This window comes from Vigna unguiculata, chromosome 3, assembly GCF_004118075.2.
Source record: "Vigna unguiculata cultivar IT97K-499-35 chromosome 3, ASM411807v1, whole genome shotgun sequence".
NCBI classification, from domain to species: Eukaryota; Viridiplantae; Streptophyta; class Magnoliopsida; order Fabales; family Fabaceae; genus Vigna; species Vigna unguiculata.
The window spans coordinates 55,499,206-55,517,968 of NC_040281.1; the positions used below are offsets into that span (position 1 = coordinate 55,499,206).

Here is an 18,763-nt window from a genome sequence, read left to right on the forward strand (position 1 = left end):
TTTCATCAAAATTAACACTTATGTTAATTAAAACAAATCATTCTTATTAATAACTTCAATTTTAATGAAAAATCATTAGTTTGTTTCATGAAATTTAACAAAAAGAATCAAATTGTATCAATTTTTCATAAATGATAACCAAACTGCATCAATTTTTTCAAATTGGGGCTAAATCGAGACTAAAAAAAATTGAAGAATCAACTTGACACTTTGAACGAAAACAATGACCAAACGAGTGATTAAATCTATTCTTTTCATTTCAATAAAAAAATATATTTTTTGGCTAATTTTGATTGATCCATCCATTTTGTTATAGATATAATAGATATATTTAGAAATTTATCTTCATAATATTATTGGGCATGTGACAAACTGAAATATGATTTGTATAACATGACCAATAATCCTTATTTCAAACAAGATAAAACTGAAGTCTATAAGGTTTGTAAATGTTTACTAATTTATAAATTAAATAAGTATTAGTACTTGCAAATGGCAAAATGAACAAACGACAATGACATGTGGATAAAGTAGTTAAAGATCTTGAAACTCCATACAAGTACATTATTTGTCTTTAACATTGATTGTCAACTAAGTTGGAAAGTTACTATCTCTTGAACATCAAAGTTATAATTTTCTCAAATATAATTTTAAACACGACTCATGCTTGATTTTTGTTCATATTTTATGAGTAAAGTGGTGATTGAAGTATTTGCTTTTACTGGATTTAAAACAACCGTGACAATTTGGGTGAGTCCAAAATTTTAATAATCTTGAGCAATAATATTTGACAAAAAAGTATGAGATGATTCAATTTTTGTTATCTCTCATTAGAAATGACAAAGAGTTAAACCTAATCGGTTAACCTACTAGTCTGCAACAATTAATGATTTGGGATTGGTATTTTCAACTTGTCATCATGCTTGCCTCATTTGCCTATGAATTCTTATCACCTTTGAGTTAAACAAATGATCTTGATTAGTTCACAAGGTGTTAAGGAACTCCAAAACCCATAGATGAAGGATCATTAATGGCTTAAGCATGAAAAACAATGGGTTTTGGTTACAAATTGAAGGAAAAATAAAGAAACATGAACAAGTTGTAAAATGAAATAGAAAATAGATTGAAGGAAGCACATTTTATAGAACACTCCACCTCCAAGAGAATTCCCAAAGGGCAAGTGTTACAAGGATTCATTACTTGAAAAAAAAAAATTCAAGATAATAAAAAGTAAGAGAAATAACTCTCAAAGTTTACTCAGAAGGAGAATTTTTTTCAATTTTTTCAATCTTCAAAAGGGATTTTCAAAAAAGGCATAAACTTCTTTATATAGACAATGTCATATCTAGGAGAGGGAAGACATTAGAAATATTAGAATACCAAATGTAAAGATAAGACTATTTAAGTTAAAGTTAACTTAATTAATCATGTGATTAACACTTAGCTAACTTCTAATTACGAAAACATACGAAATTCTTTAAAATTAGGAAAAAAACACATTGTAGTTTTCAAAATTAAGAAAAAACTATGAAGAAGCACATGTGATTTACGGAGTGGTTAAAAAAATATGTAAAGTAGTTATAATCATAGTTACACTTATGAAAGTGACATGTGTGATTAGAAACTGTTCATATCATTTCCAAACCCTACAAAATATTTTATGATTCAAAAGTTTTTCAAAATTGAGAATTTCTTTATTTTCTTTTCTTAATCTTTTGATCATTTCTTTTGTAAAAAATTTTAGAATCTTTCGTTAATTTTTTTTCCTATTTTTTCATGCGCTTTTAATTTATTTTTAATGCTTATTTTCTTTTTCTTTATTAAATTTCTCTCCAAACATACTTACATGAACAAACACTTAGATAAAATAAAAGAAAATATGTAAATACATCCGACAAGATAGAAGGATGAAAATGAATCCTACATAAAAAAAAGGTGAATCTCATTCAGAAATGAATAAGATGTAATTGTTGTTTTATTAAAAAATTAAGGGATGAAAATGTTTTTTAACATAATCATGTAAAGCTAAGTGTTATTTCTCTCAATATTAATATAATATTATATTTCATAAAAATTAATCTATTTAGTTGAGTGAATGTAAAATAAGATTATCTTAAACAACCATATGAATGAGATTTATGAGTGACAATGTAGGTTGAGCTTGGCAGACTCACCCGTAGGTTCGCAAAAAAAATGGGGCGACCAATAGATTGAACTCGTTGGTCTGCAAAAGTTCGGTCCGCATAACCTATAACACACACATTAGTCCACGATCCACATAAAAGAATCTTGCACTTATGTATGTTGATTACTTTTCTTATGAACTTTTACGTTAATCATGAATGAAAAATTGTTCTATTAGTAAAAAAGACAAGTATTTATATATTTTTGAATGTGCTGAAATTTAAAAAATAAATCGTGTATGTCAAAATATGAATATGAATATAATGAAAATGTTAAATTATCATCAACTCCACAAAGTGTAAGGCCCCATTTTATTCCTGCCCTAAAGTTAGTGGGATGCCCCTAAGTGGGCCTAAGGGTTGGCCCAGTGTATATAAACCCTGCTACGTTGCCCTAATGGGAGGTCTGTGTTTTCCCTTTCTGAACCAGCCGTCGCTCCGCCCCTTCGTACCGCTAGAGCTCTGCTAGGGTTGCCCTGAGGTCCTCCTCGAGCTAGCTCAAAGCTCAAGTCCTACTTCCTGCACGACGTAAGTGACCCTAAAACATACCGTCTTCGCCTCCCTTCTTCGTATTCCACTGTTTAATGTTGGTTGATGACTCTGTTCTTCCTTTTGTGCCATTGTTCCACCAGTTCCTGATCCGTCTCCCGAACTGCTGTGCTTCGGGGCCCAATGTCGAGGTCTGTGCGAACCCTTTTCCAGGTACGGGAAGTTAGGGTTCCAGTATTTTAGGTGTTGTCTTGGCTGTTCTTGAGTGAGTTAATGATTTCATGAATGAATCCTTCGTTTTGGTGTGATTAAATGCTTGTTATGCCTGGTTGATTGGATATGCATGACTGTTACAGTGAAGAACAGTGACGAGACCTGTAAATCTCGCCCAAGCGAGTCAATCTCGCCTAGGCGAGATGAAACAGGGAGCTCGCCTAAGTTTTTTGCGCGAAACGTCGCCCGGGCGGCTCGCTCAACTTTTGAGCGAGCAGGCAACTCGCCCAAGCGAGAGGGATCTCGCTTAAGCGAGATCCCGTGTTGCCCATGCCCTTGTTTTTGGCGCTCTCGCCTAGGCGAGGGGGAGGCTCGCCTGAGCGAGCACGTCTCGCCTGAGCGAGATGCTGGGCGAGACTGTGCTATAATTTGGACGTTTGATGTTTCCCGAGTGATCTGTTTTGATTGGGTATGATTGTGTGATGATGGACGTGTATATAATGGAGTATGAGATATATTTCTGGCATGATTCATGAATTGTGAATGAATGGGTTGGTATGAGACTTAACGTGTGAAATGAATGAATGCGTTGGAACTAAAGGGATACATGATTAATATGAGATGAGACCCCAGACTCATTGGGGTGGTGATGATCAGAGGTATGGACTTGAGAGGTGATGCATATGAGGATGTTAATTCCAAGGGTGGATATGGGATTGAAAAACATGATTTAATATTCTCTTATCGATGAATTATGAATGTTGGTCCGTGTCAGCGTGTAATTCCTTGGGGGTCTCTAGGTGAGACCTCCGGGGTCGCGCTTCAGTGGTCGGGACGTAATTCCATGGCCCCTGCTAGTGGGTGTTCATGGTGGTGCCCCATCTGTATAACTAGGTAAGGATTCAAGGTAAGGTTGCATCCTGACGCTCCGAGGAGTCAGTTAGTCTCACTTAGAGCGGACTGACTCTTGTGGTGGGAGTAGCAGGAGGCCTGAAACTCACTAAGGGCTAACCTTGTGGTGGGAGAAATTTGTTTCATTGCAACACTGGTAATACATGGCTCAGGATTCGAGCAGCTCAGGTTCGAGCAGGGGTACCCACACAAGTGCAAGCATCCGCTGAATCCGACCAAGTTATACGTATCCGGATGAGTCGAGTCGAGTCGTAGTGTATTGAATGAAGAGTCATAACCTGTTTGGTTGCTATGTGGATGAGATAGTAAAAATACATTTGATTGCATGTTGAATATGTTGATTGGCTCTAGCTTACCCGTTTTGTTGCATGTTTGTGATGTATGTGGCTGTTCTTCTTGCGATGATCATCAACTTGGTTGATGGGAGCAGATGGGCGAGGTCCTCGTGGTCAGCAAGGGAGTGGTGATCCAGCAGCTTAGCCATCCGGGCTAGAATTCGAACGTCTTTCTTTCATGTTTCTTTAGGGCTATGGCCCCTGTATTTGTTGTTACCGGATTTGTAAACTCTTAGTCAAACTGTTTATCCTGCTTTTGTTGGCATCGTGGTGTGCCTGGTTTTGTAGGGGTGACGTTATGAACCCCAGGACTGCATTGTCGATTTATCTATGTGTGACGTGTCCTTTAATTTTACGTATTAAATTAAATGGGACGTTACATTTATGGTATCAGAGCAGTTCGTCCTTAGGATGACCTGAGGTTGTGGGTTTGTCGTGCTTTGCGGGCGTAAGTAGTCATGTCTAGTCGAGTTTGTCAGTGAAACCAAAAGTTTAGGAACAAAAAACGCCTTGATAGAGTAATGAGGGTGCACACTCATGACTAGATTAAAGGTTGTTTTCCTTTCTTAATTCTGATGGTTCGGGGAAATAGGGGCGACAGACAAAAAGGGGTTCATTGTCTGTAAGTGATAGATTGTTGCTGGGTATGATCTAGTTTGTCTTGTTGCGCCTCTGTGCTTTGTGTCTAGTGTTTACGGAGATAAGAGAATTGAGATTTAACGTCTTGGACTAATAAGCTGGAGAATATGCTAGAGTTCCCAAAATAAAGATACTACTAGTTTTCTAAAGGGAGTGAATCAAAAGGGTAATAACACTAAGGGGTATCAGTGCATGCAAGTGCCACGTCGTTTGAGGAAATCAAGCTGATTCTACACCCCGACGATGGTGGGGTTCCAAATTATGAAAATGCATACGGTGTTAGATGGAGTGTCATTGAATATAGTCATATGGTCACATCTAGTGCTTCTTGGAGTGGTGTAAGAGGAACAATTGGCAAATCTGAGGTTGCTAAAAGTGGAGGAATTGCTTAGCGACAAGAAAGGTAAGAGAGGAGGAGACTGGGAAGTGCAAAAGATGGCAAACCTCTAGTGAGAGGCTGAGATGGATAAGGGTTACTGATCAGTCAGGAAAGATGACGTTCCTAAGTAGGGAAAGGAACAATTGATGGGTAGGGAAGAAATGGCATAAGGGATTCATACCAGGATTAATAGTCAGTAGGTAATGATGGGTATTTTCAAATTTGTGAGTGGGATGCTTCAAGGGGAAAATAGTTCCCACGAGTAGGACATCTGACCCTGGGTATAAAGTGAAGGGTTTCACGTACTAGAAGAAGGGGCAAGCCTTTAAAGGGTTATTCTCGTATGGAAGGACAACCCAACTGATGTCATCACACAATGATGGGGGAAATAAGGAGGGAAGTTCTGAGTGGTTTGCATGGTGTCTACAATGGTTGATGCTAAAGTGGTTAGCACGAATAAATCTCATACAGAGATGTGTCATACGAAGAGATGCTTGGACTAAGGGCCGATTTTCTTGGAATCGTGTACTCCTTGATGTCGTCGGTATGGTAGATGAGTGATGGTTGTCTTTAAGAAAGGACTGAAGTTGAGACGATGGTTTCGCCAAAATTGCGACCAAGTGGAGACCCGCTCGAGGGTATGGTGCCTTCGGGGTGATCAAAGTATTTGAATTTAAATCCGATATGAATTATGCGATGTTGGGACGTAGTCTCAAGGGTGAATCAGTTGTTTTCTCAATCTCATCCTGATGAGCTGGACAACCCACGAGGTGGTGTTCTTGGATTAAAAAGAGATGATTCAATGGTGGCGGTTGAGGTATGGACCAAGCTAAATAGTGGGGACAAAGCTTCACGTGAATCAAAGACATCTGACGAGGGAAAGTGGATGATAGACGAAGAGGATCTCAGTGGAAAAGGAGTTATGGACGTACTGTGGGACAAGTACCAGAGTTTTGACCTTGGTGTGATAAAATTCCCCTTTGCATTGGTGCCTGAAGAGGAAACTTGAGACAATAGTCCCTAATGGAATGGTTTCTACAGCGAGTCTGAAATAAACACGGAGGTAAAGGAGATGTCGGAGGAGTAGTGGCTTATGCTGAGTACGACCACAATGATGACAACAGATTTGGTGAACATCAGAGGAAAGGTAGTGGTGGAATAGATTGTTCAAGGGAAAACGTTAGATAAGGAAGGATTGACTTTTCGGACCTATGGTTGTATAGAGTGGAAAACATGATGGAGGTAAGGCAATCCCAAACATGTTAGCTGTGTCGTCAAGGTTTAACGGCGAGTATCCAAGTGCGAACAGAGTCTTTAAAATGTGCAAGAAAGAGTATTGACAAAGGATGAAGTGCCTAACAGGACGCATAGTTAGGAAGGGTGGATGCAATGTTGCGAAAATGAGACGTTAAGACTATAAAGAGGTGAGTCCAAAGGATTTTACAAGTTGCATAGAAGTTTTGAAAGAAGGTTTCTCGGTGATGATTGATTCCTTGTCACGGCAGACATGAAAGGGGCATCATTTGGAGTAAACAAATGAGTGGCCTTTTGTGGTGATCAGAGTAGCGCAGCGAGATGATGGCAAGTGATACTTATGAGGGGTAAAAGGTGTGTGGAAAGAATTATCTTACTTATGAACAACAAATGTGTTGTTCTTATGAGTATCAGTTAAGGATGTTCAGTTACCAGTTAAAGTTGGAATTATGAAGTTGCTCAAAGAAAGTTGTGCAAGAGAAGTAGGGGATGGTTTGAGTTATGATTTCAAGTTAGGGTGCCAACTTGGAAGTGAGGACGTGAGAGTAGATGTTTAGCCAGAGAAGGGAATTGAAGATCCTTGATTTGACGAAGTAAGAGTGAGAGTTGGTTGAGAACCATAAGTGTTTGGGTTGGGAAGAGAATGGGTGAGGGGATTTCATTAGTCTCGTCATCTTACTAGCACTAGTGAACCTCTCAACAAGGTTGAGAAAAGCCAAATCGGAATATATCAGTTTGAGGTGTATCGTGGAGTTACGTGGTACGAACCAGACTAGAAATTTGAAGTCAATGGAAGTTATGGTTCTGGGGTTTTGTGGAATGTTGCCTATAAGTTAGGGGGGATTAAAGATGAAGATAGGATGCTGATGCGACATGATGAAGAAAGCAGTTGAAGGTTTAAATGAGAAGAAGATGTAGGAGTTTCAATATACATAAAAGTGGTCAAAAGTGTTGATGGTGTGGCAGTAGGCCAACACTCAAGAGTGATCAAGTCAGTGAAGTGATGCATAAAGGAGTGAACAAGATGATGTGAAGTGATAACGAGTGTGCCTTGGTTGGAGACTTAAGGTCATCTGAGAAGTTGATAAAAACCTACAAGGGGTAGCGGAGAGCAAATAGAAAGTGAGTCAGTATGTTAGATACAAGTTAGTGGGGCATGCATGGACGAGCATTCGGATTTTAAGGCCGGAGGATTTGGAGTGCTTCGAGAGTAGTGACTGATTTAATCTACATAGTTGGGCACCTATCGCTTAGCACAGAGGCAAAGTTTCCAATGACTATAGGTGTGGGAGTCGTTGTATATGTCGTGTTTGAGTAGTGGTTTCCAGAGGAGATAAGGAGAACATAGCTCCTTCCTATCTCATCGATGAATTTTCGAGGTCGAAAATTTTCTTGTTGGGGAGAATGTAAGGCCCCATTTTATTCCTGCCCTAAAGTTAGTGGGCTGCCCCTAAGTGGGCCTAAGGGTTGGCCCAGTGTATATAAACCCTGCTACGTTGCCCTAATGGGAGGTCTGTGTTTTCCCTTTCTGAACCAGCCGTCGCTCCGCCCCTTCGTACCGCTAGAGCTCTGCTAGGGTTGCCCTGAGGTCCTCCTCGAGCTAGCTCAAAGCTCAAGTCCTACTTCCTGCACGACGTAAGTGACCCTAAAACATACCGTCTTCGCCTCCCTTCTTCGTATTCCACTGTTTAATGTTGGTTGATGACTCTGTTCTTCCTTTTGTGCCATTGTTCCACCAGTTCCTGATCCGTCTCCCGAACTGCTGTGCTTCGGGGCCCAATGTCGAGGTCTGTGCGAACCCTTTTCCAGGTACGGGAAGTTAGGGTTCCAGTATTTTAGGTGTTGTCTTGGTTGTTCTTGAGTGAGTTAATGATTTCATGAATGAATCCTTCGTTTTGGTGTGATTAAATGCTTGTTATGCCTGGTTGATTGGATATGCATGACTGTTACAGTGAAGAACAGTGACGAGACCTGTAAATCTCGCCCAAGCGAGTCAATCTCGCCTAGGCGAGATGAAACAGGGAGCTCGCCTAAGTTTTTTGCGCGAAACGTCGCCCGGGCGGCTCGCTCAACTTTTGAGCGAGCAGGCAACTCGCCCAAGCGAGAGGGATCTCGCTTAAGCGAGATCCCGTGTTGCCCATGCCCTTGTTTTTGGCGCTCTCGCCTAGGCGAGGGGGAGGCTCGCCTGAGCGAGCACGTCTCGCCTGAGCGAGATGCTGGGCGAGACTGTGCTATAATTTGGACGTTTGATGTTTCCCGAGTGATCTGTTTTGATTGGGTATGATTGTGTGATGATGGACGTGTATATAATGGAGTATGAGATATATTTCTGGCATGATTCATGAATTGTGAATGAATGGGTTGGTATGAGACTTAACGTGTGAAATGAATGAATGCGTTGGAACTAAAGGGATACATGATTAATATGAGATGAGACCCCAGACTCATTGGGGTGGTGATGATCAGAGGTATGGACTTGAGAGGTGATGCATATGAGGATGTTAATTCCAAGGGTGGATATGGGATTGAAAAACATGATTTAATATTCTCTTATCGATGAATTATGAATGTTGGTCCGTGTCAGCGTGTAATTCCTTGGGGGTCTCTAGGTGAGACCTCCGGGGTCGCGCTTCAGTGGTCGGGACGTAATTCCATGGCCCCTGCTAGTGGGTGTTCATGGTGGTGCCCCATCTGTATAACTAGGTAAGGATTCAAGGTAAGGTTGCATCCTGACGCTCCGAGGAGTCAGTTAGTCTCACTTAGAGCGGACTGACTCTTGTGGTGGGAGTAGCAGGAGGCCTGAAACTCACTAAGGGCTAACCTTGTGGTGGGAGAAATTTGTTTCATTGCAACACTGGTAATACATGGCTCAGGATTCGAGCAGCTCAGGTTCGAGCAGGGGTACCCACACAAGTGCAAGCATCCGCTGAATCCGACCAAGTTATACGTATCCGGATGAGTCGAGTCGAGTCGTAGTGTATTGAATGAAGAGTCATAACCTGTTTGGTTGCTATGTGGATGAGATAGTAAAAATACATTTGATTGCATGTTGAATATGTTGATTGGCTCTAGCTTACCCGTTTTGTTGCATGTTTGTGATGTATGTGGCTGTTCTTCTTGCGATGATCATCAACTTGGTTGATGGGAGCAGATGGGCGAGGTCCTCGTGGTCAGCAAGGGAGTGGTGATCCAGCAGCTTAGCCATCCGGGCTAGAATTCGAACGTCTTTCTTTCATGTTTCTTTAGGGCTATGGCCCCTGTATTTGTTGTTACCGGATTTGTAAACTCTTAGTCAAACTGTTTATCCTGCTTTTGTTGGCATCGTGGTGTGCCTGGTTTTGTAGGGGTGACGTTATGAACCCCAGGACTGCATTGTCGATTTATCTATGTGTGACGTGTCCTTTAATTTTACGTATTAAATTAAATGGGACGTTACACAAAATTTTTGCTTAATTCTTAATTTTAATTTTGTAAATTTGTTAAAGTTTCTTAAATTTGTTAAACATAGAAAACCTTATTATCATAATTTTTCTTTTAAAAAACTAGAAACATACCGACCCACAAAATGTACCAAACTTTTCAACCTTTATTTTGAAAGTGAAACTAACCAACTCGACTTATATTTTGAGTTAATACAGGACGGATCTAAGCACATCGGACCGACCCACTTTACCGATACTAATGAGATTAATAAGAGAGAAGACAGAATTGAATGGGGGTATTAAAGTGGACCAGGTAACCTGCTGCAGTGGTCGTTTTCATTATACCTGTGTTATATGGAATCTGGAATTATGTATCCATAGCATGGTTTAAGAGCACTTTTGTTAGTAGCAGATACTCAAAAACATTGAAACAAGTGACAATTCCATTTCTTTTAACTTTTAAAATCAGCGCCATGACGCCACGCTCAAGAGCTTCACCCATCCCATTATTCTTATCCTTTCATTCATACGTTACATCCAATCGATTAAATGCATATAGTATGGGATTCCCATTTCACTTTAAGATTTTTTGTTTATTTAAAGGCATCAATAAATCACGAGAATAAAATATTATACATTTCTCTTCTGTTATAAAGTAGAACGTTACTTAGGTGTATTATTTTTTAAGATTTTGAAAGCTCGTTTATGTAAAAATTTCAACGAAATTTAAAATAGTTTGCGAGAAAGTAATACTTTATAAAGTATTTTGATAATTAAAATCTTAAAGAATTATAAAATATAAATTCGGACATTTATCTCGGACATTTATATTTTTAAAAGTTCATCTTACTTATTATCCTATACAGATAAATCTTTATACAGACAAATTTTTCCTGTCTTTTTTTTTTTTAAACTCCCTCTCTACAGGACAACGGTCCAAGAGAATTTCATACTTCACTTCGAAAGTCCTCTATTCAAATTCGGGAACAATATTAATAATTATAATGTTTATTTGTCTAAAAATCATAAAGTAATTTTGTTAATTTTTACTTTGTTTGTAACATGTAATAACTAATAATAGCACACAAATTACATAGATATAAAACAATATTTAAAATTGGAAGAAAGAGAACTACATATATTGTTGTTAATGTTGATATTAAGTCTAAATGAAAGTTAGAAAAGTCATAATGAAAATAGAAAAAAAGAGTTACATATTTAGATGACATTATATTATATGAAATTTTATTTATTCATATAAATAGAAAGTCACACGATAAACAATATAACATAACAAATAATAAATATAGTTAAGAAAGATCTTAAAAATTTTTAATATCATCTTAAGAAGTTGACTTTAAGTCTAACTTAATCTTAAAAATCGATGTGTAAGGTAAGATTTATACTCACTTATATAATATAAACTCGTCTTAGTTATAGTTGACGTGAAATCTCTAATAATAACTAAAAACACTTGGATTGTGTTCTTTTAGGTGGATTCCCTATTCAAGAGGAATGAGAAACGAGTATTAGAGGGTGATTGTCTTGTTCTTTTCGGAGTGATGGAAAGGGATAGGGAGGGAGGATTAACATGATTCATAATAAATGTCATCCCTCTAGTTTTGGTGAGATTGGAGGGTAACATATGCTAAATGACTAATTTATTCTTTTTGTATTTTTTTTTCACGTTATCCTCGTAATATTTACTTATTTTTTCACCTTACATATTAAATTTATTTTCATACAAAATATATTGTATTATTCATTTTTTAAATATTTTTTTATAATTTCAATAATTGAATAAAATTTATAAAAATAATTCTAAATCATTTATATATAATTTTGGGTTAAATATGTTTTTAGTCCCCCAATTTAATGAAAATTGGAATTAATCCCTCTTCGAAACTTTGATCTAATTTAGTCCTTTAATTCTAAAATTGCGTGGATTTAATCCTGGATTTAATCCTTTTAACCTAATTTTCTTAAATTTATTTGATGTTTCGAACGCACTTTATGATAGCATTTGAGTTATTTCTATTATTTGATACATTTTTACTTCAATGTTAGCTAGCTAAAAAACTACCATAAAACGCATTCAAAACGTTAAATAAACTTAAAAAAAATTGGTTGAAAGGACTAAATTGAGCCAAAGTTTCGAAGAAGGAATAATCTCAATGTTCACTTAAAGTTGAGCGACCAAAAACATATTTAATCCTTGTATAACCTATAACAATAGGGACATTTTTGTAATCTAACTTTTTTATCTATTAAAAGTTTTTTTAATATATCACATCGGTAATTCAGTCCTAAACTTTCGCAAACTTCACTCTACCCAGTATAAAATCACATTTGAATCCCTCAAAAGAAACAACATCAATTTCACCTTCTAATTTGTTCGATCTCTTCCTTTCCTTCTTCCTAAAATCATTCCTCCCAAAAAAACACAACCTTAATAGTCTTGGTTCAATCCAAATTTGTCATAAGTATTTTTCTTATAAAATAAAATCTTGATGGAAGACACCTCCTAATTGAAATAGTCTATAAAAAAACTAATACTTTTGTGTAAATTAATTTTCACTTGGTATATATAATATGTATCCACTTGGTAAAAAATATATTAAATTAATTTAATGTGAAATTACTTGTATATTTAAATTGATTTTACCTAATCAGTCGATGTGAGACTTTCAACAAATCCCCTCACGTCAATATATATATATATTATATAATATAATATAATATGTTCAACAAACAATAAGTTTCACTGAGTTGTACCACAAAATTAGTTAGTAAAGTGAGTTTTAAACTCATATATATATATATATATATATATATATATATATATATATATATATATATATATATATATATATATATATATATATATATATATATATATATATATATATATATATATATATATATATATATATATATATATATATATATATATATATACTCTGAATTGATTTTATTTTTGGTCAATTTGAGTCTTCAAACATTCACAAATAAAAGATTTTATTGCACGTGACAAGTGACCGGCATTTTTAATGAATATAGGGATTAAAAATATATTTTGAAGGAAAAGCACATTAATTACTTTTCTATTACTTCTCTGCCATAACTTCTAAATACAGAAATATCTGGGAAATAAAATAAAAGGATGACTGAAGGTCTGACTATGACTTGGTGTCTTGTTATGCAAAATTTTATTTGGAACAGCATGACATAAGGAACTCAATTAAATAGATGCTCCTACACAATTTTTTTATAAGTAGAATATGGAAAACAATATGGTTTTCATAAACTACCTTAAACTACAGCTAGTAATTAGAAGCAATATGACATAACATCTTATTTTATCCTAATGAAAAAGCAATTCTATGACTATTTCCAGAGGGCCTTGATCAATGATTTATCATAGAATGTCGTTTGAAGAAGAAAGTTGAGGGTAATCATCCATATTGCTGTTCATCTGAAATTTCTTCCTTTAGTCTGCAGTACCAGGAAGTAATGTGCAACTGAGGTTAAATAGCAGTTGAAAAATGAAAGATTATCCTTAGAATACTTTGAACAAAGAACAACTGAAAGGTTAAAATTTAGAGTACCCTACCAAAATCCCTAGGCATTTTGCATTTAAAGCATTCTTCCCTGCTAGCATAATTATGCCCTCCACAGCCAATTCTGTTACCCAAGAAGAAGGAAAAATGTTCAGTATGTTCACTGTTAGGTATATTCTTCGGTACATTGTGTTGAAAATTTAAGTGTAAGTCTAAATATTATATTAAATAAAAAAAAAATATCAATGAATCTTTCAAGATTATATGATGAAACATGAATTCGAACATAAAAAATTCACTATCATCTTTTAATCCAAAATCTTAAGACAATAAATTTATAATTTTTCTTTCCTTTTCAACTTTCTCATTTTTATTCATGTGATACTTGGATTTTCAACACAATTATTAAAAGTGATGGTAATTGTAATGTAGGATAAGAAAGAGATACTATTTTGAGCAGTGAAAATGTGAATGGACCTTGTGCAAAGCCAGTCTCCATTCTTCCATCCTGGGGGGAAAGTGTGAGATCCATATTCTCCAGAGTTGCTGCCATATACTGAAGAGTAATGATCTTTGACTGCACCACATTTATAGCACCTTGATCTACCGGCATAGTTATGACCTCCACAGTTGCAGAACCAGTCCCCTGCCAAAGCTTCAGTCTTTTTGTATCTGTAGGTTGAAGGGTCAGGTCCCCCATACTTGGGGTATCCACAGCTCTGGCATGCTTCCCTCTTTTTGAAATTTATATGCTCACAAACACCACACATCCAATCTCCTCCAGACCAGCTCATTTTCCTGATCAATATCTTCAATTGTGGTCCTAAATTAATAAACTTGTGTTCCATCATTTCTCAATGCAACAGAAACGGGATATATATGCATGTAGCCTAGTCACAAAAATGGCAGATATTATCAATCCTTCTGTAATGCATTAAGAGTTATGATCCAAGCTTCTGTTAAAAGCATGCAGTATTTGGTTAATCTGCATAGGAACTGCAATTTCCATTTGTCCTTCTCTACTAAATCTATTCATAGGGGTTGAGCCTATATGAAGTTCCACAGCACTCCATTAACAAAGAAAGATCACGCATAACATCCACGTATAAGAAATTGTTTGAGATTCGAATGACGAGTATAGAAACAAAAATTTACCTTTCAAGGAGAATTATGAACACTATAAGTATTACGCATGTAATGACTTGTGAGCTACTGTAGTAGTAGTTTTAGAGTCGCACGAGTCAAGATGATGACTCTGTTGGTTGTGTTGCCAGACTTTATATACTAGTTGTAAAACACATTGTGGTGGGAGCATAAATACAATGTCTCTTCGTTCCACGTAATCTCTTAAAGTAGGAATTACTTGAAGGCCTAGATAAAAGACACTTTACATGCAATAGAAATAATCACACACAAGTTACTTTCTGCAGGTTCCTGTTTATAAAACAAACAATTATAATTTATAAAACTTGCTTATGAACAAACTAGTTATCAAATGGTCTAAGGTCCGGTAGATGCTAAGAAACTACGTGATTTAATGAGACCATGACTATTTAGAAACATTTGATTAAGATTTTATCTAGTCATTCTTCGTTTAAAGAATCTTCAAATTTAGGATTTTTCATATATATATAGTGAACTAATACGAATATTTTTTGTTTATATACTAATTATCTTTTTCATTTATATTCGATGTAAAACTCGCAGTAATATTCATATTTAGAATCTTAATATTATTATATTACATATAAAAAAAAGTAATTAAAATGACTTGGCCACGTATTGAAAAGACAAATAGAGGCATCGAGGAGGAGTAAAATGTATGAATTTTAGCCATATGAAAAGAATAAGAAAGAAAAGGAGAGGAACAATTGTAAATTGTTAATAAATTCTGATAATAAATAATATTAATAGGAAACTGGCTGCTAAGTCGAATAACATTGTGACATCTACATAGGCTATCTTAATACAATTAGACTAATGGTGTTGTTAGTGGAAAGTGGAGAAAAAGGGTAAGAACAGTGCATGCATACACGTTTGTTTATCTAGTCTTTGCCCATCTTTACGTGATTCCTATGCATTATTGAGAGGAACATATCCAAGCTAGGTAAGGCTAAGAGGGACAGTTGCTATGTGATAGATATGTGTTCAATATTTTTTTATTCTATTCTACTTCTCCTTCTACTCCATTTTCTCACTTCTTCATTTTATTTATTTAAATGAGACAAAGAATCAGGTCATGAATTGCTGCTCCCTTGGTCAAAAATGGCTTCTTCTATGCTGAGTATAAGAGCAGGGGGCATGCAGGGGTAAGCATGAACTAATGTTACAAAAGCATTAATCATGTGAAAACAAGAACAACCAAGAAAATTAAATGAGAATCAAACAAAAAAATAGAGCTTCAAAAGATTTGCTGCGAAGGCGTGGAGAAAACATGAAACAGGCATGAAAAAGGGTGGTGGTTCTTATTGGGTACACATCAGATGAGAGTATAACAGGGAGAGAAAGAAGTGGTGGAACAAGTGAGAGTTGGGTTGATACTCTCTGAAAATCTTTCCCTCAAAGAGAAGGAAAGTGCAGAGATGTGAATGAGATTTTAGACAACACTCCTAAGTCTCTTTCCCTGTTTACTCTCCTTTCAATGTTGGGATATTTGTATGTAGTAATACACTTATTATTTAATTAATATATTCTATGGATGATCTGCCATTAATTCATTCATGCTAAATAATAACTATTAAGTTAACTTTTTTTCATAATATTATGGAGATAATGAAAATGTAGAGAAGGGAAAGAGGAAGAAGAGACTAGGAAAGATACGAAAATATTTTTTAACATAGTTTTTTTACAATGTTGACGTGATAGCATCTTATTGAATAAAAAAAAGATTTTGTGTAGTTTGGAAAGAGAAGAAAAATGTTCGGTGTAACTTAAAAATAAGAGTCGGTGTAACTTAAAAATAAGAGTTGGTCAAAGTTTGTTAAGAAAAACTTTGTCAAACTATCATTGTCTCGAAAAATAATAGAAAATGCTCATGTAGGATTTTCATCTCATATCTTCACGCCAAAACATATACATTTTAAGCGTGAGATCAAATATTATTGGATTGACTTTTTGATGGTTCTCATACTATCTTAAGAAATGTAAGTCTAACTCAACCTTATAAAATCAGTTTGTATAAGATGAGGTTTGCACTCACTTATATATAATTAATTTATTTTATCTCTAATTGATGTGAAATTTCAAACACATTGCATTATACATCACTTCACATTCTTTCCGTAATGTTATGGAATATTTAATATCATAACAAATCAACTATTCAAATTCAACTAATTTCATTATGAAAATTTAAAGGACTAAATATATTTGTATTTCATAAACTTGGACGCACAGTTAAAATTTATGTATATCTCAAATTTTAGTCCCAAACTTTAAAAATGAATTAATATAGTCCTCTTAACCCAAATTTTTCAATCTTATTCACTTTTAAGATAGCATTTGCAACTAATTATATATATAATTATATATATATATATATATATATATATAAAAAAAATATAAATTGATCTTATATTTCGTTAATTGGAACTTCCAACACACCTCTTTCACACTAAGACATATATATATTACAAACATGAGACTGTAGGTAGTTCAATAAAAATTTGATAATGGATAAAACAATAAATCCAACAAACAATAAACTTTATTAGAATTAGTTCAACTTCATGACTCTCATCATCCTGTAAAAGAAATATACAACATAATAATATAATACATAGCAAATGCTAGTCATACATAATCCTATGATTATCACTACCATTATTACCCCACATACAAGAATATGTATCCAAAATATATATTCCTGTCACCGTCCTTATACTTAAATTAAAATAGATATTATTTATATTCGTACTTCTATCCGATCAATATAAAATTTCTCCATCAAAATCATCATATGAATACTTTCCCAATCACTAACTAATGAATACTCACGAAAAAAAAAATCTTAATCCAAGCAAGCATTAGATACAATAAATGTTAACCTATAAACATAACTTCCTCGGCGCCTAAGATTTTCAAATTAGAAACCAAAATGAAACAGAATTTGCTACAAATCTCATTAACGATAACGTGGAATTCGATGTGTGAAACAGCACTCAAAACTCATGAGATACCCTAGTCGGTGACGCAACCTTGATTTTTGTTCTGGAAAATCCTCTAGCATTGCACATGTAACACAAGGAAAAACCATGAAAATTGATGGATCTGATAATTCATGTGCCTTCAAAACAAAACTTTTTTTGTAGTACCTATTGAAGAGAAAACATGTAACAAAAACTTCAAATTATATCATTATTTTGATGGTGAAGGCATTGGCTTATTGGTACAACATGAGCAACAAAAAAGGGTTGGAAGCAAATACGAGAAGAAGGAAAAAAAAATTAGTGTGAAGAGTTTGCACCATTGCATTGCATCTCTTACAAATGTGATATACAACTTCTCATTAAAAAATTGACAATCTTTCTTACTTTTTCTATCTCGCATGTGGAAATTGTGTCGTAATGTTTACAAATAGATACATCTTAAATGCTAATTGCGTGCGTCACTTCACAATGTTTTAAATTTGATAGACTGAAATACTTTTTCAATTTTTAATTAACTTTAGTTATTCTATGTATTGATTAAATAAATTAACGCATGGTATTCCATATAAAGATAGGGTCGTTGATTCAATTCGGAATGGGTCTAAAAAGTGATATAAACAATACTTTTTTGAAAGCATAAACAAAAGTATACTATATATTTACATGTGACTTTATCATATTTTGAATTTTATATAAGATGATCCATTTGATATAATGCATTACATGTACGAACGGATGAAATCGATTGGGTGAGTTTATCTTCTGTTTTAATTCTTTCTTCTCTTTCAAAACCATGGAGAATTAATTAATTACTTTGGAATAACTCAAATCAAAGGATTAAATAAGTAACACTTGATTTTGTTCATGCATTTTTATGATTTGTTTAATCTTATATATGTATTTTAAGAAAAATTATTTTTTCCCCATCTATCTCCATCCACCTCATTTTTACTTTATCATTTGTAGGGTTGGTAGTCAGTCTGTCCCGTTTAGACCCGTCTTGCGTTGAAAAATATAAATTGAAAAGTCTGGTCCACGCTATCTAAGTTCTGGCCCGTGGGCCTGCAGGTTGGTTTGTTTTTTTTTTTTGTAATTTTTTATGATAAATTTTTCAATGTTCAACAAATTAAAAAATTTTAACAAATTCACAAAAAGTAAGCAAAGACTTTATGGAATTGAATGATAAATTGATAATTCAACATTTTGATCATATTCATACTTTAACATAC

The 18,763-nt window shown here is 34.9% G+C and overlaps 1 protein-coding gene and 1 long non-coding RNA gene across 3 annotated transcripts; one reads left to right on the plus strand and one right to left on the minus strand.

The window, feature by feature from the left end:
- The first annotated feature begins 7,816 nt into the window (after positions 1-7,816).
- Positions 7,817-9,753, plus strand: LOC114179779. The gene is made up of 3 exons (XR_003603525.1): positions 7,817-8,039; positions 8,144-8,213; positions 9,556-9,753. It is a non-coding gene; the product is annotated as an uncharacterized LOC114179779 (long non-coding RNA).
- Positions 9,754-12,993: 3,240 nt separating this feature from the next.
- LOC114175187 (ranBP2-type zinc finger protein At1g67325-like) lies at positions 12,994-14,616 on the minus strand. Of its 2 annotated transcripts, XM_028059951.1 has the most exons (4): positions 14,542-14,616; positions 13,864-14,209; positions 13,440-13,510; positions 12,994-13,321 (listed from the first exon to the last, which is right to left on the minus strand). In XM_028059951.1, the coding sequence occupies exons 2-4, from the start codon at positions 14,178-14,180 to the stop codon at positions 13,317-13,319; spliced, it is 393 nt and encodes a 130-aa protein (XP_027915752.1). In that variant the 5' UTR covers positions 14,181-14,209; positions 14,542-14,616; the 3' UTR covers positions 12,994-13,316. The 2 variants fall into 2 exon arrangements, with proteins under 2 accessions (XP_027915752.1, XP_027915750.1); XM_028059949.1 differs by lacking the exon at positions 14,542-14,616 and having other exon boundaries at positions 13,864-14,269.
- Positions 14,617-18,763: the final 4,147 nt, after the last annotated feature.

Bases quoted from the DNA above. Each gene is read 5' to 3' on its own strand.
- LOC114175187 (XM_028059949.1), bottom strand. From the start codon at position 14,237: ATGATGGAACACAAGTTTATTAATTTAGGACCACAATTGAAGATATTG. The intron at 13,511-13,863 runs GTCCATTCACAT...CTTGGGTAACAG, and splicing joins GGAGACTGGCTTTGCACAAG to AATTGGCTGTGGAGGGCATA.